Raw genomic sequence first — 24,560 nt, 5'->3', positions numbered from 1 at the left:
CCAGTGTGTGTTGGGTGCCGTTTCAGTCCTGGGACTAAAGAAACATTGGTGGATTTGTGGCTGGGCTGGTATTCCAGGGCAAACAGAAACTGACTACTCAGTTGTGGGATGAAAAGGGGCCCCACTGTATCTCCATCCGTTTACCCAGCCGCCGTCTATGCTCGAAAGCTTCAGACTATAAGTTCATGGAAAGAGCCGAGGCCAGCAGCCTCTTTTTTCTTTTTTTTTGTCTTCCGTTTTGAGTACTGTCTGCCATCTTACAAACAGTGGAAACATTCATTTCTCCCTAATTCCTGTTGCCTTTGGGGTTGCAGTTTGGAGATCTCACCCCAGGTCAGAGTCAGGTACCTGGCCCATCCGTGACAGCGGCACTCATGAAGACCTTGGAGGTATGTTTGACAGTTATTTTCTGCTTCTCTTCAGGGGAAATTGGATTGGTGAAGCTCCATATAGAAATGGCCGGCCCTGCTCTGAATGTCCGCCCAGTTATGGTGGAGGCTGCAGGAATAACCTCTGCTACCGAGGTATGAGTCTTTAAATGAAAAGTGTTTTACTGATGCCTTTTGATTTGACACTGCAATTATTTCTGGTAATTACTGGGCCCCTCTCCCCCTTTGAGGAATTTCCTTGAAACAAAGGAAAACATTTAGGGCCCCCCCACCTCAAATTACAATTTATAAATGGTCCTCTGGACAATGTATATAATATTCTATCCCAATAGCCTCCCACCTCTCTGTTAAAAGAGGGAGGAAAAATTCACTATTTATTCTCCAGGACCATTACTGGTATCAATCTGAAAAGAAGATTCTACCAGAGTAGCAAAAACTAGGGTCTTTGATTGAGGCAATTTGAGGCACCACTCAGTACCCAAGTGCCCAGGGGAGACTGGCTAGTTAAATATATGTGAACCAGGAGGGAGTCTCATGGGAGACACAGCCTCACAACGATTACATAAGTTGTTTTGCCTAACAACTGAAAGTCCATAAAGAAGGCTGGAGGAGGCTGGGGTGACTAGTGATATCTGGTCAGAACATCTGGCTCCAGATGCAGCAACAGGGAAACTGGTTTAGATCTGTGCCAACAATGGGGGCAGGGGGATCAGAGTCAGAGAGTCCCTTCTGGTGTCTGCATTCAACATCCATTTTTCACTCCCTGTTAGTGACCTTTGCAGTTTGTCATCGTCTTTGCCAATATTATTCTTTTGGTTCTTCTTATTGCGCTCAGCCTCAGTTCGTGCAAATCTTCCCATGTTTTCTGGCATTCCTCATGTTTGACATTTCTCATTGCACAGTAATATTCCCTTACATCCACGGTAGTTATTTGTTCCATAATCAGAGGGCAGCCCCTTTGCCGCTGCCACCCTGAAAAGCGTTCTGTGCTGGCCACATGTTGACTTAGAAAACCACAAATTAACATTATCTATGTTGTATGTTTATTTTGTTAAACATTTCCCAGTTTTGATTCAGTCTGGTTTGGGCTGCACTGGGGAGTTTTTCAGCAGGAATTTGATACCTCTGGCCTGGGGCGCTGAGAGGTGACTTTAAGAATATTTTGGTATATATCCAGCCTTTGTTTCTGTCCTTGACTTCCTTGGGGTATATAAGCAGCAGTGAGATTACAAGCTCTCATACCTTTAAAAAAGAAAGTCCCTGTTTGCTCCCAGACAGTTTTTGTTAACAATTGAAAGGGGAAACATTTACCAAAGGAAAGAGAGCCAGGCTTTCCTTGGTATGAGAGGACTGAGTTGAAGATAGTAAAGCTGTGTTATATTCAATGCTGTACGCATCCCTGGAGGCTGAATCAGAGCGAATGACCATGTGTAGGACAACATTCGAAGTCGAGGGTGATTCGGGTGACTTCCTTCCTTCTTGATCTTTGGCCAACTGTGTACTTTTGCCGGAGGCTGGCTTGTCAGCTTGAGACAGGAGTTCTTAACCTATCTTGTATTGACGATCCCTTGGGCAATTTGGTGAAATGTGTAGGCCCCTTCCCAGAAGTTTATTTTTAAATACTTGAAACAAAATGTATAATCAGAAAGGAGACCGATTATATGGATATAAAGATTTAAATTTTTTTCCCCATCAAGTTCATGGATACCGTGAAAATTCTTATGCAGAATCTTTGGAAGTGCACAGACCCATAGAATTTCAGGTTCGATAGCACACAGATGGGACTAGGCAGGGGAAAGAGAGCTAGGTTTAGAGTCAGAAATCCTGGCTCTGTCATTTACAACCTGTGTAATAAGTGACTTAACCTTCCTGGGTCCCAGTCTCTCACCTATAAAATTAAGGGATTGGAGTAATTACTTTTATCATCCCTTTTGGTTTCAAATCTGTGCTCTTCCGACTGTAGGCTTTGACATCAAAGGAGGAAAATTCCTTTGTCTTTTAAAGTATGGTTTCACAAACACATTCCTACCTCTTAACACGATCTGTTAACTGTAATATTTTTGTTTTTACTGAGTCGTTTCAGTTGTGTCCGACTTTTTGTGACCTCATTTGGGGTTTTGGGCAAGGATACTGGAGTGGTTTGCCATTTCCTTCTCTAGCTCACTTGACAGATGAGGAAACTGAGGTAAACAGGGTGAAGTGACTTGCCCAGGGTCACACAGCTAGTAAGGGTCTGAGGTCAAATTTGAACTCAGGAAGACGAGTCTTCCTGACTCCAGGCCCGGCGCTCTGTGCACTATGGCGCCATCTAGCTGCCCCATCTCTGTAATATACTGGGAAGTCAAAAAGCATCCTCTCCCTCCTGAGATTGTCCTGGAGCACTTTGCATGGATCTCTGCTTTGCCCCCTACAATTCCTATTATACTTATCTGAGAAGTGTCAGACCCCCTTAGGACAATTGTTACTTCCTTGGTGACAGGGACTGTGTCACTATCTCCTCAGTGCCTAGCACAGTGACCTACACATAGTAGGTCCTCAACAAATATTGACTTGATTGAATTGAAGTGATATAGCATCATGGAAAGATCACATAGAGAGCCTAGAAAGACTGGACAATCAGGTTCCGCTCCTGGCTCTAATCCAAGCTATGAAACTTCTATTAAATGCATACCATCTGTAAGGTACCATGCTAGGTTCTGGAGATACAAAACAAAAACAAAAAAATGGTTTCTGCCCTCAAGGTTCTATGGCAATACTATTAAATATTCTACGACTGTGGATAATTAACTTACCTTTGCTGCGTCTCTTCTTGACAATAAGATGGGGTAATAATGTGGCACCTACTCCCCAACTTGAATACGAGTTTCTCCAGACAAGCCATACCAGGGTCAAGGCACTAGGTTCAAATCAACTTTAAACCATAATCCACGAGCTCCCACCAGTGTGTTTGCATTTGCTCATCAGCCAGAAGAGGCATTTTTTTTTTTAAAAAGGCATTTGATGAAATAATATAGTAAGAAAAGTCACCACAGACCACTTCCCTCATAACCTTGGGCCTGCTCCTGGGAAGAAAAGAAAGTCCTGTGATACCCTGCATAATGTTTAATTGCCAAATTGTACCCATATAGCATTATTTTAGCATCAATAACTGTCTGGGTTTGAGACCCTCCAGATTTTTCCATCCTGGTAGTCTTTTGATTCCCCATTCAAATGAATGGGAAAGGTCAGTGCACAGAAACATGAGTCTTAGGTGAGCCACCCACTTCAGACCTTTGCTTAAATTGCCTTTTTGTATTGTATGTAGCAGCCTCAGACACTTACTAGCTGTGTGACCCTGAGCAAGTCATTTAACCCTGTTTGCCTCAGTTTCCTCATTTTTAAAATGAGCTAGAGAAGGAAATGACAAACCACTCCAGTATATTTACCAAAAAATACGCTAAATGGAGTCAAGAAGAGTTGGTCATGACTGAAAAAAGACTAAATGAAGCAGTGAACCTTTCTAAGCTTTGGGGCCATCCTACAATGGGTTCATAAATTACAGTTGGAAGGGACATTGGAGGTCATCTAGCCCATTTAGTTGACGAAGAGACTCAGTCTCACAGAAGTTGTGATTTGCCCCAGCTTATACAGGTAATAAATGACATTGTCAGGATTCAGACCTGGGTTATCTGACTCCATTGCACCATGGTCCCTTCTTACAATCTCTTAAACCTAATGTTGCCATCCTTATTTCCTGGGGGCACTTGTGAAGCTCAAGTAAAATGGTATTATGTGAGAGTCTTTTGAAAAATATAAAGCCCTGTGCAAATTTTGATGTTGTGTTATTTGTAAGAGGCAGTGAGATATAGCAGTTAGAATCAGGATGTCAGAAAAGTCTGGGGGTTGAGTCCTGACAATAGACAAATCACTTCATTTCTCACCTTAAATACTATAGGTTCTAGGTGATTTGCTTTTACATTGGTGGAGAAAGTGATCATAACCCAGAGATCCTCACACAGATGAAAATGCAAGTTTGGACCAAAAAAAAAAAAAGCTAATACTAATTCAGTCTAGAAGGTGCCCTTCCCACATTCCTCTTAGCTCTTCATCTGCCCCTTTAGCAGACCTGCCCAGAGGTAGAGACAGTCTAAAGAAAAACCTTGTAATGAATTTGGGGATGGAAATTCCCCAGAGCTACCCTGGCTAACCGCACGGATCCTTGGTTCCACTCTATTAAAATAGAAAGCATGTTATTCAGTCAAGTGTCCTTGCCACTTTCTTACATGTGAATTTTCCATCCTCCAACTGGGTTTTAAGTCCTTCAAGGGCAAGGATTGTCTTCAATTTCTTAGCATAGTTCTCTCCACACAGTATGTATTCAAAGGTTTCTGACTGACTCACTGACCTACATTAGACTCAATAAAGCTGGGATTATGAGGTATAAAAATCTGGAAGGCTCAAGGAAGAAAGCCTGGCTTATTCTCATTACACCGTTTTTGTTTTTCAATGGAAAACAAACTTTTTATTAGCTGCATTCAAGGGAATGAAGGAAGCCAACAAGACATAGCAAGCACTGACCTGAGCAGCATGTGCAAATAGAAATGTCTCTGCAGAGCATTGTGTGTAGACAGGAACACAATTCTCTTTTTTGTCTTCAAGAGTCTGTGTTGCTGCTGTTTTTTCCCTTAATTTTTAAAAAAGCCTTTTCTGACTCCTCAAATTTAGGGGATGACTGAGAAGAGGAGTTGACATGTGGGATTTTGGATGATTTTATGTCTAGCTAAGCCCTCTATGTTTGAGGCAAAAATTAAGACTCAGGAAATGTTTAATTAGAAGACACAAGCAAGGTATATGGTAGTGTCTGTTTTTGGACAGGCACAGGGAGGGTAAGCTGGGGAAAGAGCAGGCCATTGGGGGGAACTTCCCTCAGTGTGGGAAGAGATGGTTATGACTGCTAGTTTCAACCCAATTCCTCTATTCGTAGACACATGGAGGGCTCCAATGATCCCTTTGGATTTCTCCCTTCTCAGCCACAGCCCAGACCTCCCTTTTACTCCCTCCCTTTGCCTGTTGTTTCTAGCCATGAATCATTTCTGGATCAGCTCATTATGTCCCAGGTGGGGCCAGGGTGCCCTCTCCTCTCTGCTGCTGCTTGGCAATTTCAGTTCTCATTCCTTCCTCTCAGTCTGTCTCTCTCAGACTGTGGCTGTCCTTTTGAGAATTTCTGGGTGTGATTCAAATAGGACTTCTGACTCAGAGATGCTGATGGTCCCAAACTGTTCTCAGGGCCGAGAGGCTATGCACGTTTCTCTGAATGACAAATTCAGTAGTCAAATAGGTTCTCCATTTCCTATTATTCCAGAATGGGAAATTCTGGAGTCAAGGATGGTGGAAGAAAATCACAATAATTCAGTGATTCAATGACCTGACTTCAATGACACAATGATTCAGTAATTCAGTGACCCTATTGCTGGATGAAGAGTCAGAGGCTCTGGGTTAAAATTCCAACTCTGACATTTCTTACTTTGATGACCTTGGCAAATCCCTCAATCTCAGTTTCCTCCTATATAAAAATTAAATGACCTCCAAAGCTCTTTCCAGCTCCAAATCTAACATCCCTGGAAATGTCATGCATGTTGTTCTTAGGTACAAAGCAATCACTATGAATATTACCAGACTATTAGAATATTACCCTTTCCTAGTAGAATTCCACCTGGCATGGCCTCTTCTGTACAACCTTTCATACAGAAAAGTTTCCAGCTATTTAGAAATGAATCTTTTTTTGTGTGTATGAAATAAAACCTCTCATGAGTAAGATATACAGGGTGTCCCAAAAGTCTTATTGCAGTTAGAAGCTTTCAGTAGACTTTTGGGGCAGTGTGTGTGTGTGTGTGTGTGTGTGTGTGTGTGTGTGTGTGTGTCCTTCCAAAATGCATTTGACTTTAACACCAGTATGTCAAGTTCTCTTGGGGAACTTTTGGAACACGCATATGTATACTCATATATCTTTCTCCAAAATACATTTGATTTTTAACGCTAATATGTTATATTCTTTTTCCCCTCCACTAATAAGATGAGACTTATGTACAGAAGCCTGAGACCGATGAGACGAATGAGGTGGAAATGTCTCAGATTCCTGAGGAGAATCACGTATGGGTCCAACCGAGGGTAACCAAACCCACCAAACCCAAGAAAACCACTGCAGACAATTATATGAGTAAGAGACACCCTTGTTCCGTGGCTCCTTCCACCCCCATCCCAATTGGAACCAACCCTTGGGTTGGTTGAGTAGCCCGAGGGTATTGAGAGGTCTCCAACAGGCAAATACTGGGCAGTAGGGTGGAGTGTCAAAGCAAAGTCCCAGACCTTTCTTTTTTTCTTTTTTAAAGGAATTAATTACTTTATTTTTGTTAAACACTGTAAGAATCCTGGACCTGAGGTGCACTTGGGTAGCCTTCTTTTTAACTCAGATGTTTTAAGATATAACTGAAGATATATTCCTGGGAACTATGCTGGATACTATGAAGAATATAAGGATGAGAAAGACAAGAGAGTCATATTTTTTCTTTTAAAAAATTAGCTACATGTCTTATTGATGTTCTTTTCTTCCTCTTTATAACCCTGTCTCTTCCCAAATGACTATGCACAAGAAGAAACAATGATACATCATCTGCATGACAATATATGACTCATTTCTTACCTTTAGCCCACTACCTCTTGCTTGATTCACCAACAGTTCACTGATATCACAATTAGTCACTCCAATGATCAGAGAACTCTTACGAAAGCCTAGGGTCTAGTTAGTATTACGTCTATGAACAGAGGTATCAGGGTCAATCAATCAATCAATAAACATTTATTAAGTACCTACCAAGTCTCAGGCACTGTACTCATTGCTGGGGATACAAAAAGGGGCAAAAGACAGTTCTTGCCCTCAAGGTACTTACAATCTAAGGGGGAGACAACATGCAAACAGATATATACCAACAAGCTATATATAGGATACCTAAGAAATAAGTAAGAGAGGGAAGGACTAGAATTAAGAGGGGTTGGGAAAGGCTTCCTGTAAAAGATGGGTCATAAAAAAACCATAGACCCATGGCTTTGGGAGTTTGGAGGAGGAAGAAATGACTCTTAACTGGGGCATCAGGGAAGGCTTTATTGAGAAGGTTGTGGAAAAAAGGGCAATAGACTAAAAGCCAGGAGACCTGAATTTGAATTCAACCTCAGTTGTGATGGGTTTGATTTTTTTCCATCTCAGTTTTCAGCATTATTTCAATCTATGTGTTTCATGAGAGAAGTTTTTATATGAAAACACCTTTGCCCCATTACTTGCATTAAGAATGTAGTGCAGTGTGCTCCATAAAAGAAGGTCTGAGGTAGCTGTCCCATTTTGTTAAGGGCAGTCCTTCCCAAACCTGATAGTGGGAGATTGCAGAATGTGTCTTCTTCTGGAGAGATTTCCCCTTGTTTGTTTGTTTTCTTTCTTTTTTATCCTCTTTAGCTGTTTCAAATTTCTCTTTTCATTTTTTATTTTGATAATCTGGACTTCTCTTCTCCTAATATTCCCATTTTTCTTTCTTTCCCTTCTCTACCTCTCTGATCAAATTTCCTAACAGCTTGTCTATTTTGTTAGATTTTTTAAAAAAAGTTTCAATAAGGCTTTTTTTTTTTGCTTTCAATTTTGTTTACCTCTTCTTTGATTTTCAAAGTTTCTATTTTTGCATTGTTTGGGAGGTTTAAATTTGTTGATTTTTCTAGTTTTTCTCTCTTACTCTTTTTTCTCAGATCTATTTTTTATTTTTTTATCTCCTAGCACAAATCATCAAGTGTGAGACCAAAATGAGGGACAAGTGTAAAGGGTCTACATGCAACAGGTAACCTTTTGTTTTGACTCCTGTAATCAATGCCTTTATTAAAGGCCTTTAAGTTCATTCAGAGAACAATACCATGCAGCATAGTCTTCGTGGAAAATGGCTTTTGTGACAATTTAATACAACTTAGGTCCCAAGTTTAACAAGAGTACAACTCCATCTTATGTCATGCTTAAAGTGATGCATGACCACAATAACTCACAGGTCCCAATTGACTGCCACAATTTATTTAATGCTTATTCAATGTCCACTGCACCACCTAGCTGTTCCAAATGATGTCTTTAAAGTGCATAAAACTGGCTTTTAAGTGAGTTAATTGTTAATTTTGTGTCCATAATTTACATGTAAAATTGAAAGGCACAGTAATTAAGGTTTCAATCCAGTTCCTATTCAAATCTATCATAAATTCAAAGTTAACCAGGGTCCAAATGAATAAAGTTCTCCTGTTTTTGGAAAGGGCTTTTGTACAAAATGTGCATGAAAAGGACTAAGTCATTGACTTAACAATTAAGTGAAGTATTTGCTCCTAAGAAATGACCTGTTGCTTTTCTCCCCCCTCTAAATCAGATATCAGTGCCCGGCAGGCTGTTTCAACAACAAGGCGAAAATTTTTGGAACTCTTTTTTATGAAAGCGTAAGTGTTGTTCATTACCCCCTTAAGTAGCTTGGGTCAAATTTTATAGAAACAGAAAATATGGCCATTTCTATTCATAGAATGGTGAACCTGGGGTTTAGGGAGCTACCCTGCAAGAATTCCCTACAATTTCGCAACAAGGTTAGGAAACCAGTTTTGAAAACTGGAAATGATCAGCAAGCTGATCAGCCTTCAAACAAACAAAAGAACAAATGAATGAATGAATAAACAAATAAACAAACAAACCAACAAACAAGCAAACAAACAAACAAACAAAACCATACATGGGGCATAGTCAACAGTGGGCTGGCTGTAAAGCCAGGAAGATATAGGTTCAAGGTCCATCTCTGACCTGTGCTGGCTGCAGAGTCCTGGCCAAATCACTTTACCTTCTTCTCACTGCTTTAGCCAATTCCCTAAGATCAGACATTGCAGAAGAGATGCCAACCTGCATTGGTAGAGGAGCTTGCTCAGCTGGGAATTCCTTGTACAGATAAAGTGAAAGGTCTGGTTTCCATCTCTCCTAAGTTGAGAGGGAGAAACTTGGCCATTGATCCTTTTTTAAGATTTTTCTGATCTTGGGGTTTTTGAGGAATAAGAAACCCAGAGAATAACAAAATGGCACTAATGTTTTAGAATAAAGTATCTCTGCATCAGTTCAATCTGTTATAGCCATCTTGGCAGCTTAGTTGGATATGCTCAACCAATACCCGCTATTAAAACTTCTTGTGTAAAATGGGTACTTTACTCGAGAAGAGTTTCCATTGTGATTGACTCTCTGTGTTGCCGTTTTTTCCCCTAGTCATCGAGCATATGCCGAGCTGCCATCCATTTTGGTATCATAGACGATAAAGGAGGTCTGGTTGACATCACCAGGAATGGGAGGGTCCCCTTTTTTGTGCGGTCTGAAAGGAATGGCATTGCATCTTTAAGGTAATTCTTGACTTGGATTTTATCTCAATTCTTTTAGAATTATAGTTTCTTCCCTCCCCTCTCCCTTTTAGTTACCCATGCTATTTAAAAAAAAAAGGAATTTAGACTTTTTGCATAAACCAATGACACTTTTTAAAGCATTGACCAATGGACAGGTCACTGTAGTCATTTTATTAGTCAGTAAGCATATATTAGAGCTTACCACGTGCCACCCACTGGGTATACAAAGAAAAGCAAAATGAGTCCTTGTCTTCAACGAGCTTACATTTGAATGGAGGAGACTACAAGGTGTATACAGCATAGATGGAAGGTGATCTCAGAAGGAAAGCATGAACTGTTGATGGGCCTGGAAAAGGCCTGCTGCAGAGGATGAGATTTCAGCTAAGTTCTGAAGCCAGGCAAGACAGAAGTGGAGGTGAGGAGGACCGAGAGCATTCCAGGCATGGGGAACAACCAATGCAAAAGAATGGAGTCAGGAGCTGGAGTGTTGTATTCTAGAAATAGGTCTAGAAGGTTGGTGGCAATAAAATGAGGTGTGTAGAGAGGATGAAAGTGTGAGAAATCTGGAAAGGTCAGATGGGACCAGGGTGCAAAGGGCTTTAAAAGCCAAACAGAGAATTTTCTATTTGACCCTGGAGGTCATAGCGAGCCAGTGGAGTTTATTGAATAGGGGGTGACCCGGTCAGTACTGGGCTTTAGGAAGAGTACGTTAGCAGCTGAGTGGAGGATAGATTGGTGGCAGGGAGACTTGAGATAGTGACACAAAGCAAAAGACTGTTGTAGTAGTCCAGGCATGAGGTAGTGTGGGTTTGCACCAGGATAGCAGCTATGAGAATAGAGAGAAGTAGGCATGTAAGAGAGATGTTGTTAAGGTGGGAACAACAGATTGTCCATGTGGAGTAAATGCAGAGTAGAAATTGGTGTTATCACACTGAGGTTGTGAGCCTGGATGACTGGGAGGATGACAGAAATAGAGAAGTTTGGAAGAGGGGAGGATTTGGGGGGAAAGATGACAAGTACAGTTTTTGACATGTTGAGTTGAGATGTTTATGCAACATCCAGTTCCAGATGCCCAAAGCAGTTGGTGGTGGGACTAGAAGTCAGGAGAGAGGATAGGGATGGATGAATCTCAGAGAATCATCTGCAGAGATGTTCATTGAAAACCACTGGAGCTGATGAGGTCGCCAAGCAAGCTAATATAGAGGGAGAAGAAAAGAGGGCCTAGGATAGAATCTTGGGGAAAACTCATCATTCATGGGCATGACTTGGATGGAGATCCAATAAAAGAGCTTGAGAATGACTGGTCAGACAGGTGGGAGGAGAATGAGACAATATCAGTATCACAAAAACTTAGAAAGGAGGGAGTATCCAGGCGAAGAGGTTGATTGATGGTGTCAAAGAGTACATACAGATAATTGGTATCATATTGCTTGCCTTCGCAATGGGTAGGGGAGGGAGGGAGAGAATTTGGAACTAAAAAAAAATTTTTTTAAAGGAATATTAAAATTAATAATAAAATTTTAAAAAGATTACATACAGAGAGGTCAAGATGGATGAAGATTGAGAAAAGGCTGTTAGATTTGGCAACTGAGAGATAATTGCTCACTTCAGAGAGAGCAGTTTCAGTTGAATGAAAAGACTTTACCGCAGAGTTTTGAAGACAGTGGGAAGAGAGGGGGAGGCACTGAGTATTTCTCAGATGTCTCCAAGAGTTCAGCCATGAAGGGGAAGAGAGGTAAAGGATAAAAATGATCGAGAATGGTCAATCAAAGGAGTGTTGTTTTTTTTTTTAAACTACAAGGCTATAGGTGTGTTTGAGGCATCAGAGAAGCAGCCAGGAGACATAAGTAAGAGAGATAAGTGAGAGAGCAGGGATGATGGAGGAGGCAGTCTACTGGAGAAAAAGGGATGGAATGGAAACAAGGGTGGAAGATTCCATTGCCCTCTTAAAGATACAGAAAAAAGTTTATGATCTCTATGGGAAAGACAACTGAAGCTGGTGTTAGTGTATTAATATAGTTTTAGGAATAAAGAACTCATCTAATAATTGTAATAACATTTTACAGTTTACAAAGTACTTTATATCCATTACCCACATTTAATCCCCTGATAATCCTGGGAAATAGGTAATGCAGGTATTATTATCCTCATTTTACTGATGATGAGGCTGTAAGCAGTTAAGTGTCTCAGCCTGGGGTTAAGCCCGTGGTCTGAAAGCTAGTAACTTTCAGAAACAAGTTTTGAACCTAGGTCTTTCTGATTCCTAGCCCAGTGCTCTGTCTGCTATAGGACGGGGCTCCTCATCTCATCCAGCCTCCCCGTTTTCCCACTGTCCCTTACCCTGAATCCTTAGCTCTCCTTTGGTCCATTTCTTCACGAGCCTCTTGCATTTGCTCCCAGCACTCCCAAAAGCTGTCCCCATTTTTCAGTCTACCTGTCTGATTCCTAGAGAGCCAATCAGACTTGGAGTTTGTAGTCCATCCATAACTCATGCACAGTTTAGAGGGACAGAATCATAGAACATCAGAGCTGGAAGAGACCACATGGGGTCATCTAATCCAATCATCTCAATTGTATTTTAGAATGTGATTATCCTGATCATTTTCTGTTGTTTTTGTTTTGCAGTAAATACAAGGCTTCTAACTCATTCATGGTTTCCAAAGTAACAGGTAAGCCTTTTGTTGGGATATAATAATAGCTAGTATTTATATAGCCCTTTAAGAGTTACATAATGCTTTACAAATGTCACCTCATTTGTTCTTCAAAACAACCCTGGGAGGTAGTTGCTATTATCATCCCCATTTTACTGTCCAGGACTCTGAGGCAGACTTCAGTTAAATGACCTGCCCAGGGTCACACAGCTGGTAAATGGCTGTGGTTGGATCTGAACTCAAGATCTTGCTGATTTCAGCTCCAGCCACCTACCCGCTGTAGAAGATAACAAAAGTTAATTTAGATTTCTACTGGAAAATCCCTAAAGTGCCTTGCACATAAGTAAATGCTTTAAGATGCTTATTGCATTGAGAGTACTAGGCTGGGAGTCAGAATTTAGTATCTTGTCGCTACCAAGCTGTGGATGTTAGATGAGTCCCATCACTTTTGGGCTAGAGTTTCCCTATCTGCTAATGGTAAAGGTACCTGTTTTATATGTTAACAATCCATAAGACATTAGAACAGGAAACGCTGTTAGAGATCATCAAATCCTTGCCCTAGGGCAGCTATGGGCACAGTGGATAGGGTGCAGGCCTGGGGTCAGGAAGACCTGAATTCAAATCCAGCCTCAGATACTTACTAGCTGTGTGACCCTGGGCAAATCACTTACCCCTGTTGGCCTCAGTTTCCTCACCTGTAAAATGAGCTGCAGAGGGAAATGACAAACCACTCCAGTATCTTTGCCAAGAAAACTCCAAATGGGGGTCACGGAGAGTCAGACATGACCGAAACAGTTGAACAACACCAAATTCATACCCTTCATTTTATAGGATAGGGAAAGTAACTTGCTCATGCCTTTCTCATTTTCCACTGTGTTTGTTTCCACAGTGCAGGACCTGGATTGTTACAACACCGTTGCTGAGCTGTGTCAGTTTGAGAAGCCAATGAAACATTGCCCAAGGTAATGCTGCCACCTGGGGAACTGACTCAGTGCCCAAGCTTGTGCCAATGATAGCTGGTACTCCTTCAGCATGGCGATGTTCTAACACACGTCTCTACCACACTGAGAGAGACCGAGGGGTGACCAAAGTCAAGTTCAGGTGCATTTAGTCTCCCAAACTGGTGCTGATTCTCTTTCCTTATCAGAGATTTCCAGTGAGATCTGGATTTAACCCAATGCTTCCAAGTGATTTGGAGATAAAGTTGGGAAATTTCTTCTGCAATTGTATTAGTTTGTATAAACAATTTATTTTCAGAACAAGCAAGACTTTTTGTTCACTGTGAATTTCCAACATTGTTGCACTCTGTCTTTGTTTCATTCTTTCTCATCCATCTCTTTAAGTGTCTCTCTTCTCTGTGTATATCTCTGTCTCTTTTTGTCTCTCTCTTACCCTGCCCTCTCTCTGTTACACACACACATAAGATTTTCATAATCATAAACCATTTTAAAAATTTATGTAAGAACTCATGGTAGGTTTTCAGTGAAATCACTTGTAGAGAAAAAATGATTTGTCTCAGTCTTATTGTGGTGTTTAGATACACCTCTGTTGACTCTCAATTGTTTTTGATTATATAAATTGCCATACAAGTTCGGGAGGTAAGAGACTAGAGGGGGGGTCAGTTTTCATTTTCCCCAAACCATCATGCTATGTGATTCTTAAATCATTGTTTAAAAGTTCTGTCAATGTTCTTTTTTTAACATTGCTGTTACTTTACAGTCACTACTCCCCTCCACCAATAGAACCCTCCCTTGTGACAAAGAAGTTCAGCTATGACTTTCAAATTAGCAGGTGCTCAGAAACTTTGGAAATTAGGTGTAATATAGAATTATCTACAGACTTTTTTCGAATTAGGAGGAATCACTTTCTCCAAACCTCCCATTTTATGTATGAGGACATTGAAGTTTAGAGAAAAGGAAGTGATTTGTTCAAGGCTGCACAATGACCAACATCAGTGGCAGAGCTAGAAGTAGAGCCCTGGTTTCCTGCTTCTTAGCCCAGGACTCTTCCCAGCACTGGACCAGGAACCTGGAGACACCTTGGTTCAAATCACACCTCCAGCTGTTTTGTGTGACCATGGAGGAGACACTTAGCCTCTCTAACCCAATCTGTAAAACAGAGGTGATAATGCCTTGTGACACCTAATTCAGAGAGTGGTCAGTGAGGGACAACCAAGATAATGTATGTGAAACACTTTGTAAACTTTCAAATAACATACGAATATTAGCCATCATGAAACTAGATGATGAATTCGGATACTTCATTAATTGTGTTCAAAGCACATTAGGCAAAGGGTCAGTATTTGAAATGCATTGAGTTGAAAATGGGCATTTCTTTAGCCCCTCTTTCATAAATGTCCCCCCAGAATCCATGGTAAAAGAAGACAAAATGACACACCAGAGCCAGGCAGCCTCCCAATAGTTAGTGCATTCAGTGCATGATGTATGCCATCTTAAGACCACCAGTTTGAGCTGTGTGAACTGAATGTCTTGTCTACTTTATCAAATCTAAAGTTTGAAATTCTGTGTTCTGAGATGATCTAGAAGAAGGGATGCCCCTCACCATCACTGGCAAATACAGTGAGGTGGGAAGAAGGGAGGAAAAATCTATTTCTCCTCTTTGCAGTTGACTCTTGATGCCCTTCTCGGAGAGAGAACAAGATTTGAATACTTATGTATAGCAATAAAGCAAGCATTTACTACAATGTGCAGAGGAATGTGCTGGGCACTGGAAGATCAGAGTTTACGTGAGACTCAGTTCTTTACCTCACAGATCACACAGTTTAATAGGAGGAGAAGGTACCAATGCTGCCAAGTTCATTAGAGAGTGGCCAAGAAAAGGGTTTTATTAGGTCCCAGAGAGACTGAGAATGTGGCAAAGAAATGCAGGTGGGCAGAGGAGTCCTTAGAATCTATTTCAGTTTTTTTTTCTGGTCATTAATGTGAAGAATAAAGGTTTTGTGCTGTTGTTGTTTCAGAATTCGCTGTCCAGCTCACTGTAAGAATGAACCATCGTACTGGGCTCCAGTGTATGGGACCAACATTTATGCAGATGTGAGTATGTTGGTAGTTTCAATAACAGACACAATCTCAAAGCACTCGAGGTCTTCATATACTAGGTTTCAGTGTCTGAAAATCAGCAAACTTGGATTTGAGTTTTAGCTACATTATGAGATAACTGCATCATCTTAGGTTTTCCACTTCCCTGGTTAGTACCTCAGTTTCCCTACTTTTAGGGTTGAAAGTCTGGATGGGTGAGTACTGGATTTGGAGTCATAGAGACTAGAGTTCAAATCTCATTTCAGACACCAACTGTGACCTTGGGCAAGACATTTATCCCTCTGTGTCTCAGTTTCTTCGTTTGTAAAATTAGAGTTGGATTTAATGACCTCTAAGGTACGTTCTCACTTGAAATCTGTGATTATTATCTTATGATTATTTCTGACTCTGTTCTTATTAATTAGATGCTTATAGAAGCGTGTACCATTTTATACAATAGTCGGGTTAAATTTTTGTAAGTCAATTCCACGTTCCCACTGACTTATATTTTACAATTTCATTTTTTCTTTTCTCTTCATTTCTGAAGAAGTTTTCATTGGTCATATCTTCTAGTGTGTCAACTTTGTTTTCCTTTATCATGGTCCTCTGGTAAAGCAGTTACATTTATAAGGAAACCCAGGAGAGTTCAGAGTTCACCCAAGATTCTTGGGGTGGGACTTCTCATAACAAGAACTTTTAAAGTTAGACTTTTTCACTCTATTTCAGGTTTTTATGAAATAAACACTTGCCTGAAAAGTACTTTAAGCTCCTCTGAGAAATATCAATTAAACAGAATATGTATAATTGAATTAATAATAAATAAATAATAAAAATTAAAAATAAATTAATCAATTTAAATAATAAACAATGAATAAATTCCTCTGAGGAATAAATTAATTAAACATCACATTATGACCATTTAAAAAAATTGGAAATACTGTTAAGCTAGCTGTGAGTATCCCTCCCATCATCAAAGGATGGAAAAACTAGTTTAGAGGTTGCTTCTAGCATATAGTTGGATGGGAAGGGAACTCTCTATTCCTTGCCTTTTTTTCTTTCTTTCTTTGACAATTGGGGTTAAGTGACTTGCCCAGGGTCACACAGCTAGTAAGTGTCAAATTTCTGAGGCCAGATTTGAACTCAGATCCTCTTAACTACAGGGCCAGTGCACTGTACCACCTAGCTGTCCTGTTGCTATTCTTTGTTAAACAAGCATTTATTAAGTACCTACTATGTGCCAGGCAGTGTGCTAAGTATTTTGCAAATATCTCATTTGATTCTTACAATAACCCTAGGAAGTAGTTTTATTATCTCCATTTTACAGTTGAAAAAACCGAGGCAGACATTGATTAAGTGACTTGCCCAACTGGTAAGTGACTGAGGCCAGATTTGAACTCAGGTCTTCTTGATTGCAAGCCAGTAGTCTACCCACTTTTGCCATCTCACTGCTTGGATGAGGAAATGCTGCATGTTGGGTCCTCCTACAGCATCTGAGCATGACCTTTTTTAGAAGTACACCTTTGTGTTACAGATGATTTAGTCCAAGAGGCCGTTTGGTTATAATGGAAGGAGCACTGGACTTAGAGTCAGGAGAAATCTGGCACTCACTAGCTGTGTGACCCCATAAGCAGATCATTAAATTTCACTGAGCGTAAGTTTTCTTATCTGTAAAATGGGAATAGTAACACTTACAGCACCTACCTAATGGGATTGTTTTGGGGTTCAAATGAGATAATGTATATAAAGTGGTTTTTAATTAATTTTTTCAATTAACATGCAATTATTCCCTTCCCACAAACAATGAAAAGAAAACATGTATAATTAAACAAAACAAATTCCATATTGACCATACCCAGAAATAAGTATCTCATTCTACATATTTGGACATCATCTCTTTGTCAGGATGTAGGTGACTTGATTTGCCCTCATGAGGATGGGCAGCTGGGTGGTAAGGTGGATAGTGCTGGACCTAGAGTCAGGAAGAGCCGAGTTCAGATTCTGCCTCAGCTCCTTCTCAGTTGTGTGAGCTTGGGCAGGTCCCTTAACCTCTGTTTGCCTCAGTTTCCTCATCTGTAAAATGAGGGTGATAATAACTCCTACCTCCTAGGGTTGTGGTGAAGATCAAATAAGATAGTATTTGTAAAGCAAGCTTTTGCGAACCTTAAAGCACTTTGTAAATGCTAGCTGTTCTGGAATCATGGTTGATCATTGCATTGATTAGCATTCAGTCCTTCCAAATTGTTTTTACAATGCCGTTGCTATGATGTAAAGTGTCCTCCTGGTTCTACTCACTTCACTTTGCATCAATTCATACAAGTCTTTGCAGGTTTTTCTGCAGCCATTCCCTTCATCATTTCTGACAGCACAGTAGCATTCTATCCTATTTCATATATTGCTATTTATTCAGCCTTTCCCCAGATGGAGAATACTTTGTAAACCTTTAAGTGCGATGTATAAAAACATCTGCTCTTACTGCATCAGTTTTTGGCAGCTGCAGCAGGTACTCGAGATGGCAGGCAGGCTGGTCACTCCCTGTCTCTGAAGCCAGATGTGCCCAGATGTGCTCTGAAGCCAGATATGCCCCCTAGTTAGTTTGAAGTCCCAGCTCTCAGAACAAGCCATTTAAATATGTGCCTTGGCAGGGCTGTCCTTCCCAGGGCCTGTGACAGAAATGTAATTGTAGGTTAAATATTTAAAAAACAAAACTCCTGGACACTAAGGACTGCTTAGGAAAGGGGGGTGGGGGAAGGTTACTAAATAGAGTTGTAGAATCTCTTTCCACAGACATTTCTAAGAATAGGATAAATATTCATTTGTCCAGTATAATTTAACAGTGAGGTGCAGTGGATAGAGTCTTGGGTTTGGAATTCGGAAGAGTTCAAATCCTACCACTGGCAACTGCTAGCTATGTGACCCCAGGTAGGTCACAGATGACTGCCTAGGCCTTGAGGGGCTTGCACAGATGGCCCCTGGGTTCGTCCAATTCTAGATCTGTGATCCCATCATCGATCTATGATTAGGGCAAGTTAGATGTTTAAACGTGAAAAGTGCTGGGCTTGGAGTCCACTCTGAACCTAAGATCCTACTAAGTTAGACACAGGCTGTTTCCCATAGTGGGAATTCGCCTGGTTGATGAAATGACAGATCCTTCCCTTATTCAAATGCCGTAGGGTTAGTTATCTGGGTAGGTACGTGGTGCAGCAAATAGAGCGCCAACCCTGGCATCAGGAAGACCTGAGTTCAAATGTGGCCTCAGAAACTTACTAGCTGTGTGACCCTGGGCAAGTCACTTACCCCTGTTGGCCTCAGTTTCTGCATCTATCAGATGAGCTGGAGAAGGAAATGGCAAACTACTGTAGTATCTTTGCTAAGAGCGTCATGAAAAGGTTATGAAAGAGTTAGACATGACTGAAACAACTGAACAGCAACAGAGTGACTTATTCCCAAAGGTAGGGCTCTAGATCATCCCCATAAGATGATTTTATAGGGTGATTTATGGTTCATAAAATGCTCTAAATACATTGTTCTGACTTTTTTGCTTACAACATCATTGCAAGACAGGTAGTACAGGTTTTGTCAGGTGGGGAAACTGATGCCTACCAGGAGGCTGTGACTCAAATAAGGTCATACCTCAGGTAAGTAACAGAGGTGCAACTCAACCCCGGGTCTTAGGATCGTTTGTCTAAAGCTGGAAGAGAATAAAGAGGCATCAGCTTTCATTGTACCATCTTCGTTTTGGAAACCGACTTTTGAAAAGGATAAGTGACTCATGGAACATCAGATAAGTTACCAGAGTCAGAGCTGGGATTTGAACCCAAGTTCTCTGACTGCAGTGGGGGCAGCTAGGTAGCACAGTGGATAGAGCGCCAGGCCTGGAGTCAGGAAGACCTGAGTTCAAATCTGACTTCAGACTAGCTCTGTGACTCTGGGCAAGTCACTTCACCCTGTTTGCCTCAGTTTCCTCATCTGTAAAATGAGCCAGAGAAGGAAATGGCAGACCACTCCAGTATCTCTGCTGAGAAAACCCCTAATGGGATCACGAAGAGTCAGACATGACTGAAAAATGACTTAACATCTGACAGTTGAGCCAGTGCTCTCTTTCCACGTCTCTTGACTCTAAATCTAGCTTTCCCCAGGACATCAAGCTGCCTCAGCAGACCTGTTGTCTTTTCAGTTCTGGCTGTGAAGCCCCCGTGGACAGGCCTATGCATTTAGAGAGGCTGAGTCCTTTGAGCTTAGAAAAAATTAACGTACATTCGGTTTGTATTTCTTTGTTTTTTAAAGATGGGAGAGGTAGAAGGCGGAAAAATTTGGCCTCTGGCCGTCAGAGAGGTTCTAACTCAAGGAGAAGATGAATGAAAATCATTTTGACCTTAGTGGAACAGGAAAGGGAGGGAAGAGATTGAAAAGCTCTTTGAATTCGTGATTAAACCCCAGGTCCCTGGAGCGGTGACAGAGCAAACAGACTTTCAGTGGGCTGAGGAATGAGTCCAACGTCTTTTCTTGCAGGCGGGGAAGTGGAAAGAGCCAGGCAGGTGGTTTAATCTCTGGTAGCTTTGTGAATCTGGGCTAAACCTCCCCTCCATGGCTCCAGTAAGGGAGCGGAGCCATATAGCAAAGCAGCCCCACAGTTAGGTGAAGGGTGCGATGAAGGGAGGGTTGAAAACCCATCACCCTCTGATTTATGCTGTCTCTGTTTATTAAGGGAAGCACGTTCCTGTCTCTGGTTTGGGACATTCAGAGGAGTAGAGTTTGACTTACAATCTGGTCTGGCGCTACAGCAGAAGGGATCTTAGGTCCAGAGCTGGAAGGGTCCTCAGACAACGTCCAGAGTCCAGGGATTCTTAAACTTTCTTGTGTCTTTGGCAGTCTGGCAAAGTCTATGGACCCCTTCCCAGAATAATGTTTTTAAATGCATAAAATAAAATACAAAGAAAGCCAATTATTTGAAACACAGTTCTCAAAATATTTTTTCAAAAAAAGTTTGTGGACCCCAAGTTAAGAAACCCTGATTGCAACCCAAATTTTACAGATGAGGAAACCGAGGCTCACAGAGCAAAGGGACTTGTCCAAGGTCTCTTTGGTAGCAAGTAGGATTTGAACTCTGGTTGTTCCTTCCACTGCATTTAGTGAGGGGAGTGATTCCAAAGGGTGTATCATACCAGTTGGAGGAGAGCAGAGTCTCCTGATCTGGGGTTTTCTGTTTGGACTCTCCCTCAAAGAAAGAGTAGCTTGCATGATAAAAGGTCCCCTTTGCAGCCCAGTTCCCTTGCCTCTGTTTAGCTTTGAACCCCAGGCTTTCTGGGGGTTTGGTTAGTGCTGGTGGCTACTTTTGCAGAGAGACTTAAGGCCTCACTCCAAGGCCTCACTGAAATCTGGAGAACAACTTTAGGTCATGGGGCATTCCAAAGCAGTACCGAGGATACACATGCACACATAGAACAAGGGTCCTGGCAGCTGGTGGAGAGAGACACCAAGCCCTGCCCAGCGACAGGGACGATGTGGTCAGGAGTGCAGTAATGAGACATGTGTTTATACATGTGTGTGCATGTGTATGTGCATGTGTGTCTGAGTGTGTGTGTATGTATGGGAGGGGGAAGATTGTGTTACTATGAATCTAATGATCATATTTGGGAGTTGGTGGAAGAAGCCAGGCATTATACAGTTTGGAATGAAGGAGATAAAACAACCAGGTGTTTAATAATAATAGATAGCATTTAGAAAGCATTTTAGGGTTTGCAAAGCACTTTATACCTCACTTCATCCTCAAAAATAACCCTGAGTGGTAGATGCTATTTTTATGCCCCTATTGTGCCCAGAGGAGGAAATTGAGGAAGGCGGTGGTTAAGTGACTTTCCCAAGTCACCCAGTTGGTATGTGTCTGAGTTAGGATTCAAACACAGGCCTTCCTGATTCCTGTTCCAGTGGCCCATCCACGGCACCATTGAACTGCCTCTCTGAGATGTTTCAGTATCATTTTGAGAGCCTATATCTTTTTGCATCTTAGTCAAAGGTGGGCTCTTTACTAGATAAAGAAAGTCCTCGTATCCCCTAAAGACAGAGGAGAGGAAATTAGGTTATCCTGTGCCAAGAGGGATTTCAGTGGGTGTGTGACTTACACACGTAAGAGAAATAAGAAAAGCTTGATTGTGTAGCAGGTGATGCTGGGCAGTCTCCATTCTTTGCCTGTTTTAGATGAAAGGATGGATAGCATTTTATCTGCCTTCATTCCAAGTGATGGGTTAGAGACCCAAATCCCTTCCCATCTTCAGATTCTGCAGCACAAAAGTACTTTAGGAAGCAGCTAGGTAGCGCAGTGGAAAGAACGCTGGCCCTGGAGTGAGGAGGACCTGAGTTCAAAGCCGGCCTCAGACACTTGACACTTACTAGCTGTGTGACCCTGGGCAAGTCACTTAACCCCATTGCATAGCCAAAAAAAAAAGTTCTTTAGTGAGTGACCACATATTTAGACATCAGTGTTGAGTCAGATGTAGAGCACAACCTGTACGTACACTTTCATAAAAGCCATGCAAGAGGAAGGGTGTGGAAGGAAGGAAGGGAGAAAGGGGAAGAGAACACTTTACCCAACCCCAGGGTATCAGTGTACACTTTGAATGGTGCCATCCCCTAAGAGGGGAAGATGTGCATATGGGTGTGATGTTGAATCATCTCCTGACTAGGCTGGCTGTGAAGAGGAAAACTAACCATTCATCAACGTTCAGGAACCCTCAGGGGATGGGAGGGCAAGGGAACACATCCTTGGGTGTGAAATGAAAAGCACGGCATCTCTTGGCAAGCCTCAGTAATTCATTCCCAATTGGAGGAATTTCCAGGAAATGGGAGTTTGCAATAAGCTTGATTTTTATCACTGGTGTAATGACACCCCACTGATGATTCCTAAGGAAGTAACTCTGGGAATGTGATCTAAGCAGCTGGACTTATGGAGACACAAAAATGTTAGACCAACCTTGTAAATGAGAACAGATCTCTTTGCAGTCCTGGAAATGATAGACTATTAGAGGGGAAAGGGCCCCAGAGATCATCTAGTCCTTTCTGTTGTTGTTCAGGCGTGCCTGACTCTTTGTGACCTCATTTGGCAGAGATACTGGAGTGGTTTGCCATTTCCTTCTCCAGCTCATTTTAGAGATGAGGAAACTGAGGCAAACAGGGTGAAGTGACTTGCCCAGGGTCACACATTTAGTAAGTATCTGAGGTTGGATTTGAACTCACAAAAATCAGTCCACTGTGCCATCTAGCCCTACTCTCTCCTTTTACATGTGAGGAAAGTGAGGTCAGGAGCGAAGCTGAAGGTCACTCAGCTAGCTGGTGACAAAAGCCAGGATAAGAACCTAGGCCTCCTGACCCCTAGTCTGGTCCTTTTCTAAGCCCACACAAGATTTCAGTTACCAGAGTTGCCTATTCTAGTTCACATGTATCTGAAAGTAACTTTTGAATCAGCATGTAGTCCATTCATGGTCATGAAGACACATGGTAATTGTCTTCAAGTGCAGGAAAGAAGGGCGGCCATGCGGGACCTAGGTTAGACCTGATGCTTTCCTTGTCCCCCAAGGGCAGAAATAGGAATAATGGGGGGCAGGGGGGAGTTGCAGAAAAGCAGATTTAGACCCGATGTCAAGAAGCTCTTCATTATGGTCAAGGCTATGTTCAAGTGGCACAGGCTGCTTCAGGTGGTTAGTGGGTTCCCCTACAATGGGGGCCAAGGCTGAACAATCTCTTGTCAGAGAGGTGGTAGAAGGGATTCCTGTTCAGTTATAGATTAGAATGGATGACCTCTGAGATACATTCCAACTCTGAGATTTTGGGATTCTATCTCTTTGAGTTAGACCTGAATCCATTGTTTTGGTTACAAATGAAGATGTTAGCACATGGTTAAAAACAATCAGTCGACACATATTAAGCACCTACCATGTGCCAGGCACTGTGCTAAGTTCTGGGGCTTCAAAAAGAGGCAAAAGACAGTCCCCGCCCTTGAGGAACTCACAATCTAATGAGAGAAACAAAAGGCCGTAAAAGACCATAGGATCATAGGATTTAGTTTGGAATAGACATTTGCCTTTAAGTTATAGTAGCTAACATTTATATAGTGCTTTAAGGTTTGAAAAGTGTGATATATATGGCATCCTCAGGATAGATTTGTGAGGTAAGTGCTATTATTATCCCCAGTTTACATATGAGGAAACTGAGGCTGAGCCAGGAAGTACAGGCATAGGTTTCAAACCCGGGTCTTCATGACTAAAACCCCAAAACTGTGTCCATTACACTAATGCTACTGGTCTCATTCAGGAGAAGAGGGGATCTGCCTCCTAGCTGGTGAGTCCCCACTATCTCTCAATAGAAATCTTCCATTTTGAATAAAAAATGATAAAAGTGCAGGCAGGAGGACAGTTCTTTGTGATGAAGCACTTTATTGTGCCCTCAGTACAATAACAGTCTGTTCCCAGAGTGGATTTTGGGTTTGGAGGGATGAGGGAGTGATTATCCATCCGGAGGCACTGACAGCCAGAATGGAAAGAGAGGAGGGAGGAAGGGAGGATGCAGGCTTTGGGGTATACTGCAGCATCAGAATAGGGAATGGGGTCTGGAAAAAATAACTTTAAATTGATATTTTGAAAAATCCCTTGAGGATAGCTTAATTTCACACATTAACTTCTTAGATTTATAGATTTCCCATTGCCTTCAAAGGCCTGTGTGAAGCGAGCCTTCCAGACAAAACATTTTCTTACAGTGTTGATCAGAAGAAGCGAAATCAAATTGGCAATTAGGGCCATTAAGAGCTGCCAAACCAAGAGTGAGGCAAACCCAAGTAGTAAATACGTATGAGACTGGGGAAGCCTACCAGGATCAACATAGGAAGGACAGAGAGGCTGCGTAAACAACTTTTGAAACTTGCAAAGTTTGATACATTAACTCTGAATTATCACTTTTCCCTGGGCAAATCACTTCACCTCTCTGTCTCGGTTTCCTCACCTGTAAAATGAGGATGATTGTAGCACCTACCTCCTAAAGTTGTTGTAAGGATCAAACAAGATAATATTTGTACA

The 24,560-nt window shown here is 41.7% G+C and overlaps 1 protein-coding gene across 1 annotated transcript in view; it reads left to right on the top strand.

Moving 5' to 3' along the window:
• CRISPLD2 (cysteine rich secretory protein LCCL domain containing 2) overlaps window positions 1–24,560 on the top strand; it is a 79,816-nt gene that overhangs the window by 40,796 nt on the left and 14,460 nt on the right. The window contains exons 6-13 of the mRNA XM_027847213.1: window positions 424–524; window positions 6,442–6,585; window positions 8,185–8,245; window positions 8,810–8,876; window positions 9,679–9,809; window positions 12,435–12,478; window positions 13,350–13,422; window positions 15,438–15,513. Coding sequence (XP_027703014.1) covers window positions 424–524; window positions 6,442–6,585; window positions 8,185–8,245; window positions 8,810–8,876; window positions 9,679–9,809; window positions 12,435–12,478; window positions 13,350–13,422; window positions 15,438–15,513 — 697 coding nt within the window. The remainder of the gene's footprint in view (window positions 1–423; window positions 525–6,441; window positions 6,586–8,184; window positions 8,246–8,809; window positions 8,877–9,678; window positions 9,810–12,434; window positions 12,479–13,349; window positions 13,423–15,437; window positions 15,514–24,560) is intronic.

Source organism: Vombatus ursinus, unplaced genomic scaffold (assembly GCF_900497805.2).
Source record: "Vombatus ursinus unplaced genomic scaffold, bare-nosed wombat genome assembly UNPS02005286.1, whole genome shotgun sequence".
NCBI classification, from domain to species: Eukaryota; Metazoa; Chordata; class Mammalia; order Diprotodontia; family Vombatidae; genus Vombatus; species Vombatus ursinus.
The sequence above is the reverse complement of the archived record's forward strand: the minus strand, read 5'-3'. Positions and strand labels throughout refer to the sequence as shown.